The sequence below is a fragment of the Lolium rigidum genome, chromosome 4 (genome assembly GCF_022539505.1).
Source record: "Lolium rigidum isolate FL_2022 chromosome 4, APGP_CSIRO_Lrig_0.1, whole genome shotgun sequence".
NCBI classification, from domain to species: Eukaryota; Viridiplantae; Streptophyta; class Magnoliopsida; order Poales; family Poaceae; genus Lolium; species Lolium rigidum.
Genome location: NC_061511.1, coordinates 200644357 through 200662916, shown reverse-complemented (window position 1 = coordinate 200662916; position 18560 = coordinate 200644357). Strand labels below are relative to the sequence as shown.

General features: G+C 51.3%; 2 protein-coding genes across 2 annotated transcripts; one reads left to right on the top strand and one right to left on the bottom strand.

Annotated features, from left to right (window-relative positions):
- The first annotated feature begins 8594 nt into the window (after positions 1-8594).
- LOC124706849 (anthocyanidin 5,3-O-glucosyltransferase-like) lies at positions 8595-10366 on the top strand. Its single transcript, XM_047238515.1, has one exon. The coding sequence runs from the start codon at positions 8629-8631 to the stop codon at positions 10051-10053; it is 1425 nt and encodes a 474-aa protein (XP_047094471.1). The 5' UTR covers positions 8595-8628; the 3' UTR covers positions 10054-10366.
- A 1140-nt stretch (positions 10367-11506) lies between these two features.
- On the bottom strand, positions 11507-13057 carry LOC124706848 (anthocyanidin 5,3-O-glucosyltransferase-like). The gene has a single exon (XM_047238514.1). The coding sequence runs from the start codon at positions 13055-13057 to the stop codon at positions 11627-11629; it is 1431 nt and encodes a 476-aa protein (XP_047094470.1). The 3' UTR covers positions 11507-11626.
- Between the last annotated feature and the right edge of the window lie 5503 nt (positions 13058-18560).

The following is an 18560-nucleotide window of genomic DNA, read 5'->3' as shown; positions in this document are numbered from 1 at the left end:
CGCCTTTTCTCCTAGCCTGGCGACGAATCTGCTTAAAGCTGCGACTCGCCCCGTTAGCTGTTGTATTTCTTTCAACTTTGTTGGCTTTCTCATAGTAACGATGGCCTGGATTTTTTCGGGATTAGCTTCAATCCCCCTTGCTGATACTAAGAACCCGAGAAGTTCTCCTGCGGAGAACTCCAAAAGAGCACTTTGTCGGGTTCAGCTTGATGCAGAACTTGTCGAGGTTGTCGAAGGTTTCCTTTAAATCTTCGATCAGAGTTGATCCTTTCTTTGATGTTATCACGACATCATCAATGTGTACTTGCACATTTTTGCCAATCTGTGTTGCTAGGCACTTCTGCATCATCCGCTGATATGTTGCTCCCGCGTTTTTCAAACCAAAGGGCATTGTTTTGTAGCAAAACACGCCGTAAGGTGTTATGAACGCTGTCTTGGCTTCATCTTCTTCTTTTAATCTGATCTGGTTATAACCAGAATACGCATCCAAGAAGGAAAGATGTTCGCATCCTGCCGTGGAGTCGATGATTTGATCGATCCTTGGGAGGGGAAAGTGATCCTTAGGACAATGTTTATTGAGACACGTGAAGTCGACGCACATGCGAAGGACTACCGTGTGTTTTTTCGGCACCATCACTGGGTTAGCTACCCACGTGGCTTCGTAGATATTTCTTTGATGAAACCAAGCATCTTTGAGTCGATCTATTTCGATAACATGGCTTTGCGGCTAGGTTCCGAAAAACGCCTCAAAGGTTGCTTGATTGGTCTTGCGAGAGGATCCAAGTTGAGGTGGTGCTCGGCAAGTTCCCCGGGTACTCCCGGCATGTCACTGGACACCATGCGAAGATTTTCCGAGTGCTCACGGAGGAACTTGACGAGCGCGCTTTCCTATGCGATATCCATGTTTGTTGCGATGGATGTCGTTTTCTTCGGTCCGTCGGGTGGATCCGTACCTCTTTTGAATCCTTGGTTGTGTTGAAAGTTGGCTCCTTCGAAGATCTCCCAACTTCTGGTAGCACATCATAATCAGTGAACCTTGGCGCCGTATATTCTGCTTGCATCCCGAAAGTTTCTGACAGTCGATGAAAATCCTTGTCGCATTTATCGGATAACGCGAAGCTTCCCTTGATTGTAATGGGTCCCTTGGGTCCGGGCAGCCTCCACAATAGATACGTATAATGTGGTACCGCCATAAACCCGGCGTATGCTGGTCGTCCCAAGCAAAGCGTGATACTCGCGACGGAAAATCCACAACTTCGAACTCCAAATTCTCTATCCTCGTAGTTTTCTCGGGTTCCAAACTGAACGTCGAGGTTGATCTTGCCCAATGGATAACTTGGCTTCTCTGGTGTAATCCCATGGAAACGTGTTTCAGTTGGTTTCAGGTTTGCCAGGGATATGTTCATCTTCCTCAATGTATCTGCATACATGAGTTTAAGCTGCTGCCGCCATCTATGAAAACTCTCGACACGTCAAAACCAGCAATTACTGCGGGTAGGATGAGTGCCGATTGTCCTGGTCGAGGAACTTGCTGTGGATGATCCGCGATTGTGAAGCCAATATCTTGCCCTGACCAATTTAGGTACTCGACTGTTGGCGGAGGCATCTTTTCTGCCATGAACACTTGTCGTGAGATTACCTTCTGCGCCCTGTTGGATGGCCTAGCTTTCTGAATCATCGAGACCGCACCATTGGAGTTAGGATCAACATATGGAGGTGGGTGTGGTACTGCCGCTATTCTGAGCTGGTGCCGATTTTCGTCCGTGACTGCGGGAGGAGGTGGAGGGTGGATCTCGCTCCTTGGCCCTTGGGGGTTTCTGTTCGCTGCTTGGGCATTTGCGATGCCTGCGGCTCGCAACATTGCTTGAAAATTTCGGCAGTCTTTCTGGAGATGTCCTAACTGCCTCTTTCCATTGTTGTCGAGATAAAAGTGCATTTGACACGGACCGTTCATCATCTCCTCGAAGGACACGTAAGGTCTTTGAAACCTTGGTCCACTATTTTGCCTGTTGCCGCGAGAATCACCTCTATTGTCGCCTTGTTGCTCATTACTCCTTTGATAATCATCTCGACTATTCCCTCCAGGATTTCCCCGAAAGCCAGCCGATATATGGCCAGGGGCATCGTTGTTGTAGAACTGGCGAGAAAATCGCCTTCTATTTTGATAATTTCGACCACGATCCTCTTCTGGCGACCTGTGTCGCTTGTTGTATATTGCGTCTTCTCCGTCTGCCCACTTATTGGCTATCTCCATGAGTGCTGATATGGTCTTAGGGTTAGTTCTCCCTAAGTCCTCGACGAAGTCTCCTCGCCGAATTCCTGCCACGAACGCATCTATTGCTCTCTCGTCAGATATGTCCTCTGCCGAGTTTTTTATAATGTTCCACCGCTGTATATATTTTCTCATCGACTCGTCATGTTTCTGTCGACACGCCCTCAGCTCTTCCAATGACGCAGGTTTCTTGCGGGTGGATCGGAAATTTCTCACGAAGATATCCTCGAAATTATCCCAGCTCGTCGATGGAGCCCGGGGAAGTTTCTTGATCCAAGATCTTGCGGCACCACTCAAGTGAACTTGGATACTTTGCATAGCTCGTTGCTCTGGTTCCTCCTACCAGCCTTCACCATCTCGAGGTAATCCACGAGCCAATCCTCGGGATCCACGCAGCCGTCGAATTTTTTGAAATTCTCGGGTAACTTGAACCCTTTTGGGACTCGAGTCTTTCGAACTCTTATCGTAAAGCACGGGAGTCCACACATATCTTCGTCGGCAACTTCTGGTGAGTGCTGACGTTCTCTTATTTCTTGTCGCGCTCTATCCACCCTCACTTGAACTGCTGTGTCTCTTGCTCCACTTGTTCTCGGTGGATCTTGAACCGCTGTGTTGGGTCGTGGACTATTTTGCCTAGGATTTCCTTCGGGAGGTGTAGCTGCAAACGTTGTTCCCATTACTCCTACTCCAGCCATTGCCATATTGAACAATGGTTCCCTCGGGTCCCCAGGAGGTGGTCTGGATGCGAGGATGTAAGCTTGTGTTGCCATGTAACCTGCTTCTGGTGTTTTTGGGATAATATTTCCCCTTTCATCAATCGTCATGAAGGACATGTCGAGATTTTGAATTAGATTTCCTCTCTCTTCTTCGGGTATGTTTTGCAGCCGAGATCTTGCTCTCCTTCGAGCCTCTCTATGGCTATCCGCCGAAGTTTCCGATTGTCGACTCAGCTCTGCTCGACGCCTGCTGGACGCGGAAGCTGCCTCTTTTCTCCTATTCAAGGACGCTGTCTGTTTTTCCAGCTCTCTACTTACTCGAGCGAGTCTATATTGATATGCTTGTAGCTCTTGTACAGTAGCAGTGGTGGTCATTGGTTCTGAACCATCCATGGCTCTTGCAGCCCTATCCCAAGCTGCTTGCGGGAGTTGTACTCTTTCTCGAGGCGTGGACCCGACGTATTTAGTACCTAGGCCTTTTCTCAGATCAGCGGGATCGACGTATGGATTTCCCAAATTGTCGAAAGCCTCTGACGTTTCTGGTTCTGATCGGCCTGCCTCTTCGATCGCATAGATCTGATGATATTTTGAGTATTGATTTTTATCAGGATTGGTGACACCATCGTATAGATTGGTGAAGACCTTTCCAATGGCAGCAGATTTGTCGATGAAGTTGAAGCTGTCGACGCTGTCGGAATCGCTGCTTATAAAGGAGTCCGCAGACGACTCGAAAGATGTGTCGCTGAAGATCTTGACGAGCTTTCCGTTCGCCTTGGTGTCGACGAAGCGTGGTGACGAAAACTCCTCGTCAGTCGACGAAAAGTCAGAATCGACCGCTGAAAATTCCGACGAGATCGGAACTTCGAGACGGTAAGATCCGTCCTTGTTGACGCCAAATCGGAATTCTCCGAACGTCATGACGATGGGCTCCTCCAGATAGGCACATGCATCCACACGGGAGGGCGGGTGAGGAATAAAATTGACTAGATCAGTTTTTCCCTGGTTACCTCGATCCATCGCATTGCTCGCCACCGACGAAGTCGACGATTCTGGACGTGCCATCGAGATCAGCTCCTTGCAACCCCTAATCCCCACAGACGGCGCCAATGACAAAGGTTTAATTTGTCAATGCCTACAGATCGTAGACTAGGGTTTTGCTAGAAGTAGAGGGCAAGTAGATCTCGAAGGTTTCAGCCGAAAAGTATTCGACGATTGTAAAACTAGGGTTATGTTGACGATAAATTCGATCCTTTCTTTGTCCCTCGACTCCCCCTTATATAGAGGGTGGAGCCGAGGGTTTCGTAATACACAAGTTACAGAGTTCGGGACGGTTTCGTACCCAACCCGTAAGATTACAAATCTCTATCTTTCCTAATACAAACTATCTTTCCTTAACACTAAATAGGCTTCCGAGTCTTCTTATTCTTCGTGTCCTGGGCCTTTAATAAACCCCGGGTACCATCTTTGGCAGGCCCATTGGGGATGCCTATGTCAACGACCATCTAGCTACTGCTATGGACCCATAGTCCAGGGGTGAACTACTCACTCATCACTCCGGAGGCGATCATGGCGATGAAGAGTCCTCCGGGAGATGATTCCCCTCTCTGGCAGGGTGCCGGAGGCGATCTCCTGAATCCCCCGAGATGGGATTCGCGGCGGCGGCGTCTCTGGAAGGTTTTCCGTATCGTGGCTCTCGGTATAGAGGGTTTCGCGACGAAGACTTTAAGTAGGCGGAAGGGCAACGCGGGGGGCCACACGAGGGCCCCACGCGCTAGGGCCGCGCGGCCAGGGCCTGGGCCGCGCCGCCCTAGTGTGGCGGCGCCTCGTGGCCCCACTTCCTTTCCCCTTCGGTCTTCTGGAAGCTTCGTGCAAAAATAGGACCCTGGGCGTTGATTTCGTCCAAGTCCGAGAATATTTCCTTACTAGGATTTCTTAAACCAAAAACAGCTAGAAACAGAGAACTGACTCTTCGGCATCTTGTTAATAGGTTAGTGCCAGAAAATGCGTAAATACGACATATAATGTGTATAAAACATGTAGATATCATCAATAATGTAGCATGGAACATAAGAAATTATCGATACGTCGGAGACGTATCATTGTGTTGATGCGTAGGATGTTTGTTGGCATAGACTAGAACTGCTCGCTCCAGTGCAATATAAGACATGGCGCCCTCAACCTGGTGCTTTGGTGGCGTTCTTTGTGTTGTCTTTTGTTGTTGGTTTTCGATTTGCGCTTCTTATGTGCTGTAATTCATGGTGTAAGGGCATCTCCAGCGGTGCGACGCAATTTTTGCGTCCGGAAATGTCCGCGCGCGTCCGTTTGCGTTGGCCGAAATGTTCGAAATCGATCGCGCGTCCGTTTGCGTCGGGGGTGGCTCCAGCGGCACGACGCATTTTTTGGCCGAATCATTTTTTTAAACATGAAAACATAATTTACATAGTTTAAAACATGAAAATAAACCCTAAACGCGTGCGCCTACTGCTCTCTTCGTCGCTGTCGAGCTCCGGTACCGTCCACAGCCAGTTGGAAACCGGGGAGCGTACACCGGGCGCGCCGCCGGCGGTGCTGGAGGTGGAGGTGGAGGTGGAGGCGCCCAGGGCTCTGGCTGTGGCGCCCAGGGCTCTGGCTGCGGTGGAGGCGCCCAGGGCTGCGGGTGTGGCTGCAGTGGAGGCGCCTAGGGATGCGGCTGTGGCGGCGGTGGAGGGGCCCAGGGCTCTGGCTGTGGCGGCGGTGGAGGCGCCTAGGGATCTGGCGGCGGAGGAGGCACCCAAGGGTTGCACGGCGGTGGTTGTGGCGCGGCCGAGTCCTGTAGCGCCAGTCGAAGGGCTTCATCCTCCGATAGGCCCGGCGGCATGAAGCCGGTGGCGTAGCGGGGCAGTGGCGGCTGCACAGGTGGGTCGTTCTCGAAGACGAGGACGCCAAGCTTCGCCATCTTGTCGTCCGTCATGTTCTCAGGGAACTCAAATTTGCGGCCCTCCTCCATGGTCTGCTGCCATTCCTGGAAGACGACCACGACGTAGTCATCGCAGTCGACCTTGACCTCCTCGTTATGGTACGCTAGCGCCTCGATGTAGTCGTCGTCGTCGTAGTCGTCGTCGTCGTGGTCATCGTTATACTGCGCACGCGTCGATGGCTGGTCACGACGCGTCGGCACCTGCTGTCTTCGAGGACGAGTCGGTTATGCATGGTGGAAGGGAAAATCCCTGTCGCCCATGAAGCCCGCCCTCCTCCTCCGATCCCTCTCGGTCGAGAGATAGGTACGCCAACTTTCAGAGTCGATGGCGTACGCCAGATCGGCGCGGAGGTCCGGCGGCAGGTACTGCCTCCTTCGCCGGATCTCGGCGGTCCGATCTGGCTCGCGCGCAGGGACCGGAGGGACGGGAACCCGGCGGCAGCTCAGTCGCCAGGCATGTGCACGTCCCTCCAACAGTCGCACGGCGTCCAGTGCGCGTGCATCAGCCTCCCGATGCTGACGGGCAGCGGCATCCTGCCCGACCGCTCCTCCTTCATCGTGCCGCTGCCTGACACTTCGAAGTCATTCTTCTTCTTCCCCATGGGTGCTGTGGTGGTGGTGGTGCGAGTGGAGGTGTGGGCGATGGAGGAACGGTGCCGGTGGAGTTTTAGGGGCGGCCACGCGCGGGGAACGATGCCATTGATGGCGGCGCAGAAGCCTAGCCGCCGCCCGCTAGCACACACGCAGAACAGGCAGCCGCGACATTGATGACGAAGGCTGCGGCGCTGACTGCGGAAGCGATGGCCGCCGAACTGATGCCCTCGATGCAGGCTCGTTGCCAGGCGGGCCTGATGGAGACGCGAGCGGACACTTTGCGTGTCCGCGCATCGTCCGCAGAGACGCAAACCTGTCTCAAATATGCGTCGGGTTTGCGTCTCCGCGGACGGTCCGGTCACTTTGCATCGCGCCGCTGAAGGTCGGTCACGGCGGACGGAAACGGGGACAGGGATCCGGTGCCTTGCGAGAGGCGAGGCACGCTGTGCCTCGAGGCCCAGAATCCACCATCCATTCTTGATCTGACGGCAGAAACTGAATCGAAGACAGATAAGCTACATACTTAGTCGTTTTCAGCTGTTATATTCTTCTCCGATGACTCATGGCTCTCTCTCGCCGTCGCTTCTGTGGGAAAGGGGGACGAGCAAGCTCTAGCGCCCAACGGCGGCCATTGGAAAAATGGCGCCGACTAGGCAACCCGCCCGTTCGCATCCTCTTTTGCTGACCAATTTGATTGTTTTTTTTTTTTTGCTAATTTTTGTGATGTGTTGTGCAATTGATTGAAGCGCTATTTTACAGCGCCAGAAACACATTTTGATTTAAATTAATTCAAATAGAAGATCTGCAGCGCCAGAAAAACATTGAAAATACATAAATAAATAAAAACAGTCTACTCGTCGTCGTCGAAGGTCGTCGCAGTCCAGATGCCGTCCTAGCGCGAATCATTTCTGCCCCAGGTCGTGTTCGGGTTCTCGAGCTCGAACTCGACGATGGCGCGGCGGCGGCACCTAGCGGACCTACGCTGCGCCCTGAGGTCCGCGAAGAACTCCTCCGTGTTGTCGACGTCGCTGGGGAACTGCTCCCTCCACTGGCGGCGGCGGTCCTCCTCGCTAACGAGGCGCGGCGCGGGCGCCAGAAACTCGACCTCCTCCAGCGACTCGACGTCCTGGAAGTTGAGGTCGCGCCGCGGCTGCCGGAATCGCCACGCGACCGCGTCGTAGGCGCGCGCCGCCAGTTCTGGCATGGTGAAGGTGCCGAGGGTGACGCGGAAGCCGCCGGCGCGAATCTCCGCGTAGAAAGTCCCATTAGGACGCGCTCGGACGCCGTGGAAGCCCGACGATCCGCGGCGGCGCGGCGGCATCTTGGCGATGGATGAGCGGAGGCGGCGACGAGGAAGCGCGAAGAGCGGCGGTGATGCATGGCGCGGGAGGTGGCGGGGCGAGGCGGAACGTTCCGTGGCGGTTGGGCGCGCGCGCGCGAAGCGACGCGCCAAGTTTGCCGCTCAGGATGCCGCGATAGCGTGCGCGGGATAAATTTTGTTTCGTGCGCAGGTTTAGCGCGCCCGCTGGAGACGCGCGGGAGGATGCGCGCGGCAAAAAACGGTTAAAACGCGATGGTGCGCCCGTTTCGCGTCTTTGTTGGAGATGCTCCTAGGAACAGAACCACTGAAAACGACCAAGTATGAAGCTTACCTGTCTTCCATACGTTTTCTGCCGTTAGATCTTGAATGGATGGTGGATTCTGGGCCTCTAGGCACAGCGTGCCTCGCCTCTGTCAAGGCACCGGATCCCTGTCCCGGAAACGGTCGCTCAACGTCCATTTGCACTTTTTTTGGAGATGCCCTAACTCCTGGACGGTTGATGACTTCGTTAATTTAAAACCGGACTTATTTCAAGCATTCCGTCATTAAATCTTACACAATTAAAAAATATAACGTTTTTCGATAAAGGAGAAAATTATAAGTGCAGTTGGGAGAAAATTATAACGTTTTTCATTAAATCTCACCAAGTTACACTTTTTTCTGCTGGACTGACGTAATCACAAAAATATCTTACAGAGAACCCTGGAAATTTTCTCGGCTTCGTCGGGGATTACTCAGGCGCACACTCATCGTTGTGGGCGCGCCGCTAATGGAGCCCAATCCCGATCCAACCGTGGTGCTGCACGCCTGCTTGGGCGTCGGCCACCTGATCCCCATGGTGGAGCTCGCCAAGCTCTTCGTCCGCCGGGGCATCCCCGTCGTCATCGCCATCCCGACCCCGCCGGCCTCCGCAGCCGGTTTCTTCGCCGCCTCCTCCTCCGCCGTCGCAGACATCGTCGCCGCCAACCCTACCATCGCCTTCCACAACCTCCCGCCCCCGGACTACCCAAACCCGGACCCCGACCCCTTCCTGCAGATGCTCGACGTGCTCCGCCTAACCGTGCCGCTCCTCCTCGCCTTCCTCCGCTCCCTCCCCTCCGTCGCCGCGCTCGTCCTCGACCTCTTCTGCATCGACTCCCTCGACGCCGCCGCCGAGGCCGGCGTCCCGGCGTACATCTACTACACCTCCTCGGCCGGCGACCTCGCGGCGTTCCTCCACCTGCCCCACTACTTCGCCACCACGGAGGGGAACTTCAAGGACATGGGCAAGGCGCTCCTCCGCTTCCCCGGCGTCCCGCCGATCCCGGCCTCCGACATGCCGCACACCGTGCTGGACCGCGCGGACCGGACCTGCACCGCGCGGATCGGGCACTACGGGCGCATCCCTGAGGCGCGGGGCGTGCTGGTCAACACCTACGAGTGGCTGGAGGCGAGGGCCGTGCGCGCTCTGCGGGAGGGCGTGTGCGTCCCCGACCGCCCGACCCCGCCGGTGTACTGCATCGGGCCGCTGATCGTCAAAGGAGCCCCGGCGGCGGAAGGCGAGCAGCACGCGTGCCTGTCGTGGCTGGACGCGCAGCCGGAGCAGAGCGTGGTGTTCATCTGCTTTGGCAGCCTGGGCGCCGTGTCTGCGGCGCAGCTGAAGGCGATAGCCCATGGGCTGGAGAGCTCGGGCCAGCGCTTCCTGTGGGTCGTGCGGACTCCGCCTGATGACCCGGCCAAGTTCTTCATGCCGCGTCCGCCGCCAGACCTGGACGCGCTCCTCCCCGAGGGGTTCTTGCAGAGGACGCGCGACAGGGGGATGGTGCTGAAGATGTGGGCGCCGCAGGTGGAGGTGCTGCGGCACGCCGCGACCGGCGCGTTCATGACGCACTGTGGGTGGAACTCCGTCCTGGAGGCCGTGTCGGCCGGGGTGCCGATGCTGTGCTGGCCGCAGTACGCGGAGCAGAGGCTGAACAAGGTGTTCGTGGTGGACGAGATGAAGGCCGGAGTGGTGATGGAGGGGTACGACGAGGAGCTTGTGACAGCCGAGGAGGTGGAGAAGAAGGTGAGGCTGGCGCTGGAGTCTGAGGAAGGTGAGAAGCTCAGGGAGAGGCTGGCATTGGCCAAGGAGAAGGCCGCAGAAGCAATGGCAGACAGCGGGTCATCCCAGAAGGCATTCGCCGAGTTCTTGAAGGATCTGAGGCTCTCAAAGTGATCAAGCACAGGAGATAGCAACAAGCATGCTATTGGAATGTGTTGCTTTGAAGGTTTGCATCAATTCTCACTGTGATGGTGATATGCTACGCAGATTAGCTGCTTCAGTAATTATACTCTTGAAAGAAATGATACAGCATAGCTGGCTGTGCTTCAAAGTCCCAAACTGAAGCTGTGAAAATGCTCTATCACAATATGTTGTTGTAACTTTCCTAATAGAATGCATTGATTCACAATTAACAGTCTCAGTGAAATGTTTTATTCAGCACATTTCTCCGTGATGATCTGCTGCAATTACTATTCGATTTTACTCACACATTTCTGTGATCAATCAGTCCTGGTGCACGGGATGCAGTAACGCGGTGATGCAGAACCATACTTTCTCTCTAATGCTGATGAGAAAATCTGAATTCTAGAAGTTATTACTACAATCATTTCAGGGTTGGTCTGTTATAAAGCTTGATTAATTGTTTTCTCCATTCTGCACACTGTTATTCTCCAAGTCCCTCAGGGATTCGGCAAATGCCACTTCAGACGAGCCACCCTCACTGATCGTGTACAATGCCATAGAAGCGCTGGCAGGCAGCAGGTTCTTGAAGATGACCTTCGGCGAGTTCTTTAAGGATTTGAAGTTCTCAAATTGATCGAGCTCTGAAGATTGCAACGAGATTGCTCTTAGAAGGTTTGCATCAATTTTCTCTCTGAACTATGGAGTATGAATTATCTCTTCTGACGTTACAGGCTTACACGAGGTGGTGAGAGTAGTTGGGCTATGCAGATTAGCCGCTTCAGAAAATAACATTCTTGAAATGATTCCGCATAGATGGCTGTGAAAACTCCTAACATTCCCCACTTATGCTGTGTAACAGTTTACGATGTAATAAACTGCTGTATTTAGCACATGACTCCTTGATGATCTACTGCAGCTATTATTTCAACTTTATTGGTCCAGTTGCTTTGAGGCTTTGAGCCCTCCTGCCAAAATCATAGCTATCTATTATGCTGTTGATAAGATCTGTACGATCTCTGGGAGATATGCTATGCAAACTAGGTGCTTCAACAATTGTACCCTCGAAATGATAGCCAAAATCATAGCTGTGCTTGCAAATTCCAAAATGAAGCTGTGAAAGTACAAGCTCAGTTTTCCTCAGTTATGTTGTATCACAATATGTTAGACATTAGTACAATGCATCGATTCAGAATTGCCAGCCAGAATGATTTGGTTCATTCAGCCTAGGTGCAACTGAAACACTGATGCACATCCAACTTCTCTACAATCCTCATGAGAAGTTGCTACTACAGTACTACTGATTTGCATTACTCTTGATTTGAAGGTTGTGCTTGCAAGTTCTAAACTGAAACCGTGAAAAGTGCAATCTCAGTTTTCCTCAGTTTTGTATCACAATATGTTAGACATTATTATAATGCATAGATTCAGAATTGACAGTCTGCGCACATGCCTACTTGATGGTTCAGAATTGATACAATAATGCAAATCCAACTTCTCTCTGATGGAAAATCTGTGATGTCTGAATTTTACAATATGTGACTACCGTTCTATCAAAGTTCATCAGTCATACAGCCTGATCAATTGAATTCTCCATCCTGCTGTCCTCCAAATCACTCAGGAACTCAACAAATGCCACTTCAGAAGACCCGCCTGCGCCGATCGCGTCCACCGCCATCTTCCTCGCCTCCGCCAGCGTCTCCCTGAGCTTCGTCCCTTCCCCCTTCTCCATCACCAGCCTCACCTTGGCTTCCACCTCCTCGGCCTTCACCATTCCTGTCTCGTACCCTGCCAATGCCACGGCGATCTTCATCTCCTCCACCATGAACACCTTGTTCAACCCCTGCTCGGCGTAGAGCGGCCAACAGATCATCGGCAGCCCGGACATGATGGCCTCCAGCGTCGAGTTCCACCCACAGTGCGTCACGAAGGCGCCCACCGCCTCGTGCCGCACCACTTCAGCCTGTGGCACCCAGTTCTTCACCACCATGCCCCTGCCTCTCGTCTGCTCCAAGAACCCCGCCGGAAGCAGCCGCTCCAGGTCCGGCTGAGGGAACTCGCTCTGTTCCTCCGGTGGGCTCCTCACTGCCCACAGGAACCGGTGCCCGGAGCTCTCCAGCCCACGGGCGATCTCCTTCAATTGCGCCGCGGAGAACGCGCCCTTGCTACCGAAGCAGAGGAGCACGACGCTCTTCTCCGGCTGCGCGTCCAGCCATGCCAGACACTCATGCCGCTTCCTGCCGCCGTCCCCGATGCCCGCGCCATCGTTCACCAGTGGCCCAATGCAGAACACCCTCGGCGTCGGCCGGCCAGGAACACAGACGCCGTCGGCGAGCGCTTTCAGGGCGTTGGGCTCCAGCCAGTCGAAAGTGTTCACCAGCACGCCCCTCCCCTCCGGGATGCGCCTGAACTGGTACAACCGGACCTTGGTCGGGTCACTCTCCTTGTCCTGCATCGTCAGCGGCATGTCCACCGCGCGGACCGGCGGCATGCCGGGGCAGCGCACGAGCGTGTCGCCCATGTCCTTGAACGACGGTAAGTTCGGGTAGCTGTACGGCAGGTTGAGGAAGACAGCGAGGTCGCCGGCCGCCGAGGCGAAGAAGAAGTATGCCGGTACGGCGAGCTCCGCGGCGACGTCGAGCGCGTCGACGCAGAACATGTCCAGCAGGAGGGCGTCGGCGCCGGGTGCGGGCAGGGAGAGGAGGAAGTCACGGAGCACGGGGTTGGCGAGGCGGAGCGTGTCGAGGGAGCGCTTGACCGGGTGCGCGGCGGGGTCCGGACCGGGCGGGGCGGGCAGGAGCCGGAAGGCTATGGATGGGTTGACCGCGGCGAGGCGGGCCACCGCGTCGGCCGAGACGGCGTCGCTGTCCGGCGGGTCTACCACGGCGACGACGACGTTGTGGCCGTGGCGCAGCAGGTGCTTGGCCAGCTCCACCATGGGGATCAGGTGGCCGACGCCTAGCGACGGATAGAGCACGAACGTCTTCCCCGGAGCCATGGCTGATATCAGAACGGGGCGGAAGAGAGAGAAGTCCCACAGGTGTTTGACACGGCCGTAATTGCAGGACGACCACACGGTCGTTTGATATATGCTCATTATAATGGAAGATCGACTTAAGTGGTGAGAAGAAGGCTTTTAGCGTCGCACGGCCGTTTTCGTTAGCAATGACGATAGTTTGACTGACCGACTGCCTGACGGTGACAAGAGTCTTTATGGAGTGACGATTGGTGCCTGCTAGTTTTTTTAAAATAATATTTTTAATTAAATTTCAGAACTAATACATGATTTTTGAAAAAAAAAATACAGCCCGGGCGCCATCACCCAAGGTCTGGATCCAGGGCTTCATGTTCGGATCGAGATCTTTTACCCATACCCACGAAACAACTCAATCTTGAAACCCTAAGTCGCCATCTCTCTCTCTCTCTCCCTCCATCGGTTTTGGGTATAGATATTTTTCCCGGCAATGGTCCGATGGAACTCAGTGGTGCTTCTCCTTTTTATCTCCATGGTCTAATGGTCCTTGGGAGGAAGACGAGGATAGAAACTACTCTAGCCAGTTAGCGAGAAGGGAGGGAGACGACAGGGTAGAGGCTTTCTCGCTCGGGAGTTAAGGCAGACACATGAATTGAAGAAAGTAATCACTCCAGACTTGTATTTTAGAAATATCTGAAAAAACTCTCCGGAGTTGAATACCCAAACAGAGGGAGTATATTGTTTACGTTAGTGTGCAACACAACTAAATTTACAAGGGTCCAACAAAGTTTGCAAGCCATCAAATTAAAGTTAGATGGATAATTCAATATTTGCTAGCTTTCATAAACTTGTAGCTTTTTATATTTGTGTGTAAAAACACAATCGAGTAACATTTGTGCACAATTTGTATCAGCCTCATTTTCATACTCTCTCGGTCTCAATTATTTGTTTCAGTTTTTTCTTGATTTGCATGTGTAGATACATGTGTATCTAGTTAAAGTTGGGAAAACTAAGTTGGACAGAAAGGGTATTAAAATGGAGTTTAGAGTAGAGGAATTGAGGAGGTAATTAATAGCAGCAAAAATTTATAACAAGCATCTCCAACAGTTGTGTGTTAGGTTGCGGTAATAGTGATACTTCAATTCAATATGTATTTTAAGTTATGTGATCTTTGCTTAAGAATATATACCGTTAAAACATAATTGTCTACTCTCTTTTGTCAGTCTTTTTGCTTGAGCTGGCACAATATCAAGACTAAATCTTTGCAGCTTCTATATAAAAAGATCAAATGATGCACTTATAGGCCCATGAGCCTAGATGTAGGTCAAGAAAAGCCCATCAGCCTGGACATTAAGGGTATGTTGAAATGTTATTGCCTAGTCTTTTTTATTAGATTAGTCTTTTGATTGAACTAGCTAGATCATGAAACTCGGCACGTATAAGTGCTATCTCTTTTCACCTTCGACTTCACACTTGGATTGTTGATTATTTATGTAGTAAATCATGTTTTCTGCTACAGGACAATGTCTTTTGCTCTGAAAAACGCGGGAGCAACATATCAACGGATGATGCAGAAGTGCTTAGCAACACAGATTGGAAAAAATGTACAAGTATATATTGACGATGTCGTCATAACAACAAAAAAGGGGTCAACTTTGATCGAGGATCTGAAGGAAACTTTCGACAACCTTGACAAGTTCTGCTTGAAGTTAAACCCGACAAAATGTTCCTTTGGCGTTTCTGCGGGGGAACTTCTCGGGTTCCTAGTTTCAGCGAGAGGGATCGAGGCCAATCCAGAGAAAATCCAAGCCATTGTAACAATGAGGAAGCCGACAAAGTTGAAAGAAATACAGCAGTTAACTGGACGAGTCGCAGCTTTGAGTAGATTCGTTGCCAGGCTAGGGGAAAAAGCATTACCGTTCTACGCATTGATCAAGCAAGGCGATAAATTTCAATGGAACGAGGAAGCGGACAGAGCTTTCGAGGATCTCAAGCGCACAATCTCGACACCACCAATCCTGGTGGCGCCAAAGGAGAAGGAGCCTCTCCTGTTATATATCGCCGCCACACCTCAGGTGGTAAGCACAGTGCTAGTGGTTGAAAGAGAAGAAGAAGGAAAACTCCATGGACTGCAACGGCCGGTATATTTCGTCAGTGAAGTATTATCGCCTTCAAAACAGCGGTACCCGCAGTACCAGAAGCTAGCGTATGGAGTGTTTACAACAGCAAGAAACTTGCGACACTATTTTTCGGCGCATCCGATAATAGTGGTCAATGAGGCGCCTTTATCAAATATATTAAACAACCCAGAAGCTACGGGCCGTGTCTCCCTTTGGGGAATAGAGTTTTCCCCTCAGGACATCACGTACGAAAAAAGAAAAGCAATAAAGTCGCAAATTTTACCAGATTTCATCGCAGAGTGGATGGAGCTACAAAATACGGGACCCCCGGATTTATCGAGAACCTGGACTATGAACTTTGACGGGTCCAAGAGACTTGAGGGAGCAGGAGCAGGCGTGATACTGATATCACCACAAGGCGATAAATTGAAATATGTTTTGCGGATGACGTTTCCAAACGCGTCTAACAATGAGGCAGAATATGAAGCTCTTATACGCGGGATGAAGATGGCAAAGGCTTGTGGTGCAACTCGATTAAAAATCATTGGCGACTCGCAATTTGTGGCTCAGCAAGTCATGAATCAATGCGACGCAGTCAATGACAGCATGATAGCATACAAGGAGGTGTATAATGAGCTCGAGAAACTGTTTGATGGATGCGAGGTAAATCACATCAGCAGGCTAAGTAATGATGAAGCCGATGTTCTCGCAAATATCGGGTCACAATGTCTCGCAATACCACCCGGTGTGTTCTGGGAAGAGATATCCGAGAGATCTACCAAGCCGAAGAAACAGCAGAAGAAGGGGAAGGAAAAGAATCCCTCGGGGGCTAAAGAAATACCATTAGAAGAAGAGGAAGAGCCTGAAGTGGTAATGATGATACAGATTCCATGGATGCAGGCATACATAGCATATATTTTGCGAAAGGAACTACCCGACGATCCAGTTGAAGCAAGGCGAATTATCAGGCGATCCAAAGCCTTTACTGTGGAGAAGGGAGAGTTGTATAAAAGAAGTATCTCGGGAGTGTTACAACGATGCGTCACACCTGAGCAAGGGAGGATAATTCTAAAGGATGTACACGAAGGAGTGTGTGGATACCACGCAAGCAGTCGAGCTATAGCAGCCAAGGTTTTCAGAGCAGGGTTCTATTGGTTAACGACAATTGAGGATGCAAAGGACATAGTCCGCACTTGTGATGCGTGTCAAAGGTTTGCCGCAAAACCTCACTCTCCGGCAGCAGAACTTATGCCAATACCGCTATCATGGCCCTTTGCCCAATGGGGTCTTGATATGGTGGGAAAATTGCACAAGGCTTCGCCAGGAGGATACGAGTATATGCTCGTAGCTGTCGACAAGTTCACAAAGTGGATAGAAGAAAAGCCGATAAAATCACCAGACGCGGCATCAGCAGTCAAGTTCGTGAAAAGTATCGTTTTTCGATTTGGCGTCTCCAACAGCATCGTTACGGACAATGGCAGTAATTTCACATCCAATGAGTTCAAGGCATATTGTGCAGAGGTAGGCATAAAACTACACTTTGCCTCCGTGGCGCACCCGCAAACCAATGGTCAAGTCGAGAAAGCCAACGGTACCATATGCAACGGTATCAAGAAACGTCTGCTAGCACCATTGGAGAAAGCTCGACATACCTGACCAGAGGAGTTGCCCAGCGTGTTATGGAGTATTCGAACAACACCAAATACGGCGACACAGGAAACTCTGTTCTTTCTGGTCCATGGAGCTGAGGCCGTGTTACCAATAGAAATAGAGCACGACTCTCCAAGAGTAGTGAAATATGAGGAAGAAGCTTCAAGAAAAGCTTTGGAGGACGATGTCGATGCACTCGACGAAGCTCGCGATGAAGTATTGTCACGAGTCGCTAAGTACCAGCAGGACCTGAAAAACTACCACAGTCGACGTTTGCGACCAAGATCCTTCCAGGTAGGCGATTTAGTTCTTCGGCTAACTCAAAAAAGCCATGAAAAACTCGAGTCGCCGTGGTTGGGCCCTTACATCGTCACAGAGGTAATCGAAGGAGGAGCATACAGAATCAAGGACAAGAAGACAGGGATCGCCGAGCCAAATCCTTGGAACGTGGCGCAGCTCAGGCGTTTCTACGCTTAGAAGTCGAAATATAGTCTTCCTTGTAAACATACAATATACTGAAACGCCCGCGAGTTTTCAGACGCACTCTTTTCCTTTTTCGGGGCACCGAGTGGGGCCGAAAAAGGTTTTTAATGAGGCGGACTCGCGGTGCTACAATATAATAAAGATAGTGGAGATATACATCTTCTTTCGACAGGCTCGGGGGCTTACACCCAGAAGATACAATATACATATATAATGTCGGCAAGCACAACGCCTTGGTGCGAAGCACCTCGCAAAATAAAATATAGATACAAAATAGTGATCAACAAAAAGACTCGGGAGCTAATACCCGCAAATATAGTACATTCAATATACTTTACTTTGCTTTGGTTCAACCTCGCTTGCACAATGGAGAAAATCGCTACCTAAACACTCGGGGGCTTGACAAGAAAAATACATCCAGCAGCTGTACAACATAGATTGTGTTTACAATATACAGAGAAAAAATCACAAAGATGGGTCTGACAAAAAGGAGAAACAACCTTCATTCACTGCCTAATATATCATCTATGGTTAATCGCTCATTATTTGTTGCACGAGTACTATGTTCAGCATAGCTACCCTTCACGAAGAATTCAGCGTCCATCCGAAGAAGTTCATCCATCATTTCCTCTGCAACAGGGGTCACAATGTCATCAATCTTGCCGACATTCCTCTTCCTTTTCGCCATCTTGGACAGGCACTTGGCAACAATTCGACTCATGTCTAACTTCGGGTAGCACATTTGTATCATCATCATAGCAAACCTTGCGCCAGCGGTTAATTGGGCTCGCACAAAGCCGTGGATTCGAGGAGCATCCCGAAATTTCTCCATCAGCGTGGGAAGGGTTTCTGGCATTTTATTGCGCGGGAACATGGTGCTATAAACCAAAGACAATGTCCTTGTGCAGAAGTCGAGAAAATCGCGGACCTGAATCGCGCGATCTTGAAACCTGACGATTTGGCGGGTACGTTCAAGTGTCGCCCAAAAATTCGAACCATACTCCAATGCAAGCTTGAGAAGCGCATTAGATCGAGCTTCAACACGTTGATCTTCGGCAGCAGTATCCAAAAAAGAACCTCTTTTCAATGGAGGAATCAGCAAGGAAGGAAAACCAACAAAGATAAGAATCAAATGTGATCAAGCAATGAAGCGTACCTGTCATATCCGAGCTGGAGTCATTCATTAATTGAAGCATAGAATTCTCCCGAGAAGTGGCTTGATTAGCCTCAGCAATTGCAGCTTCTTTGGCAGCCATAGCTTCTTGAGCTTGCCG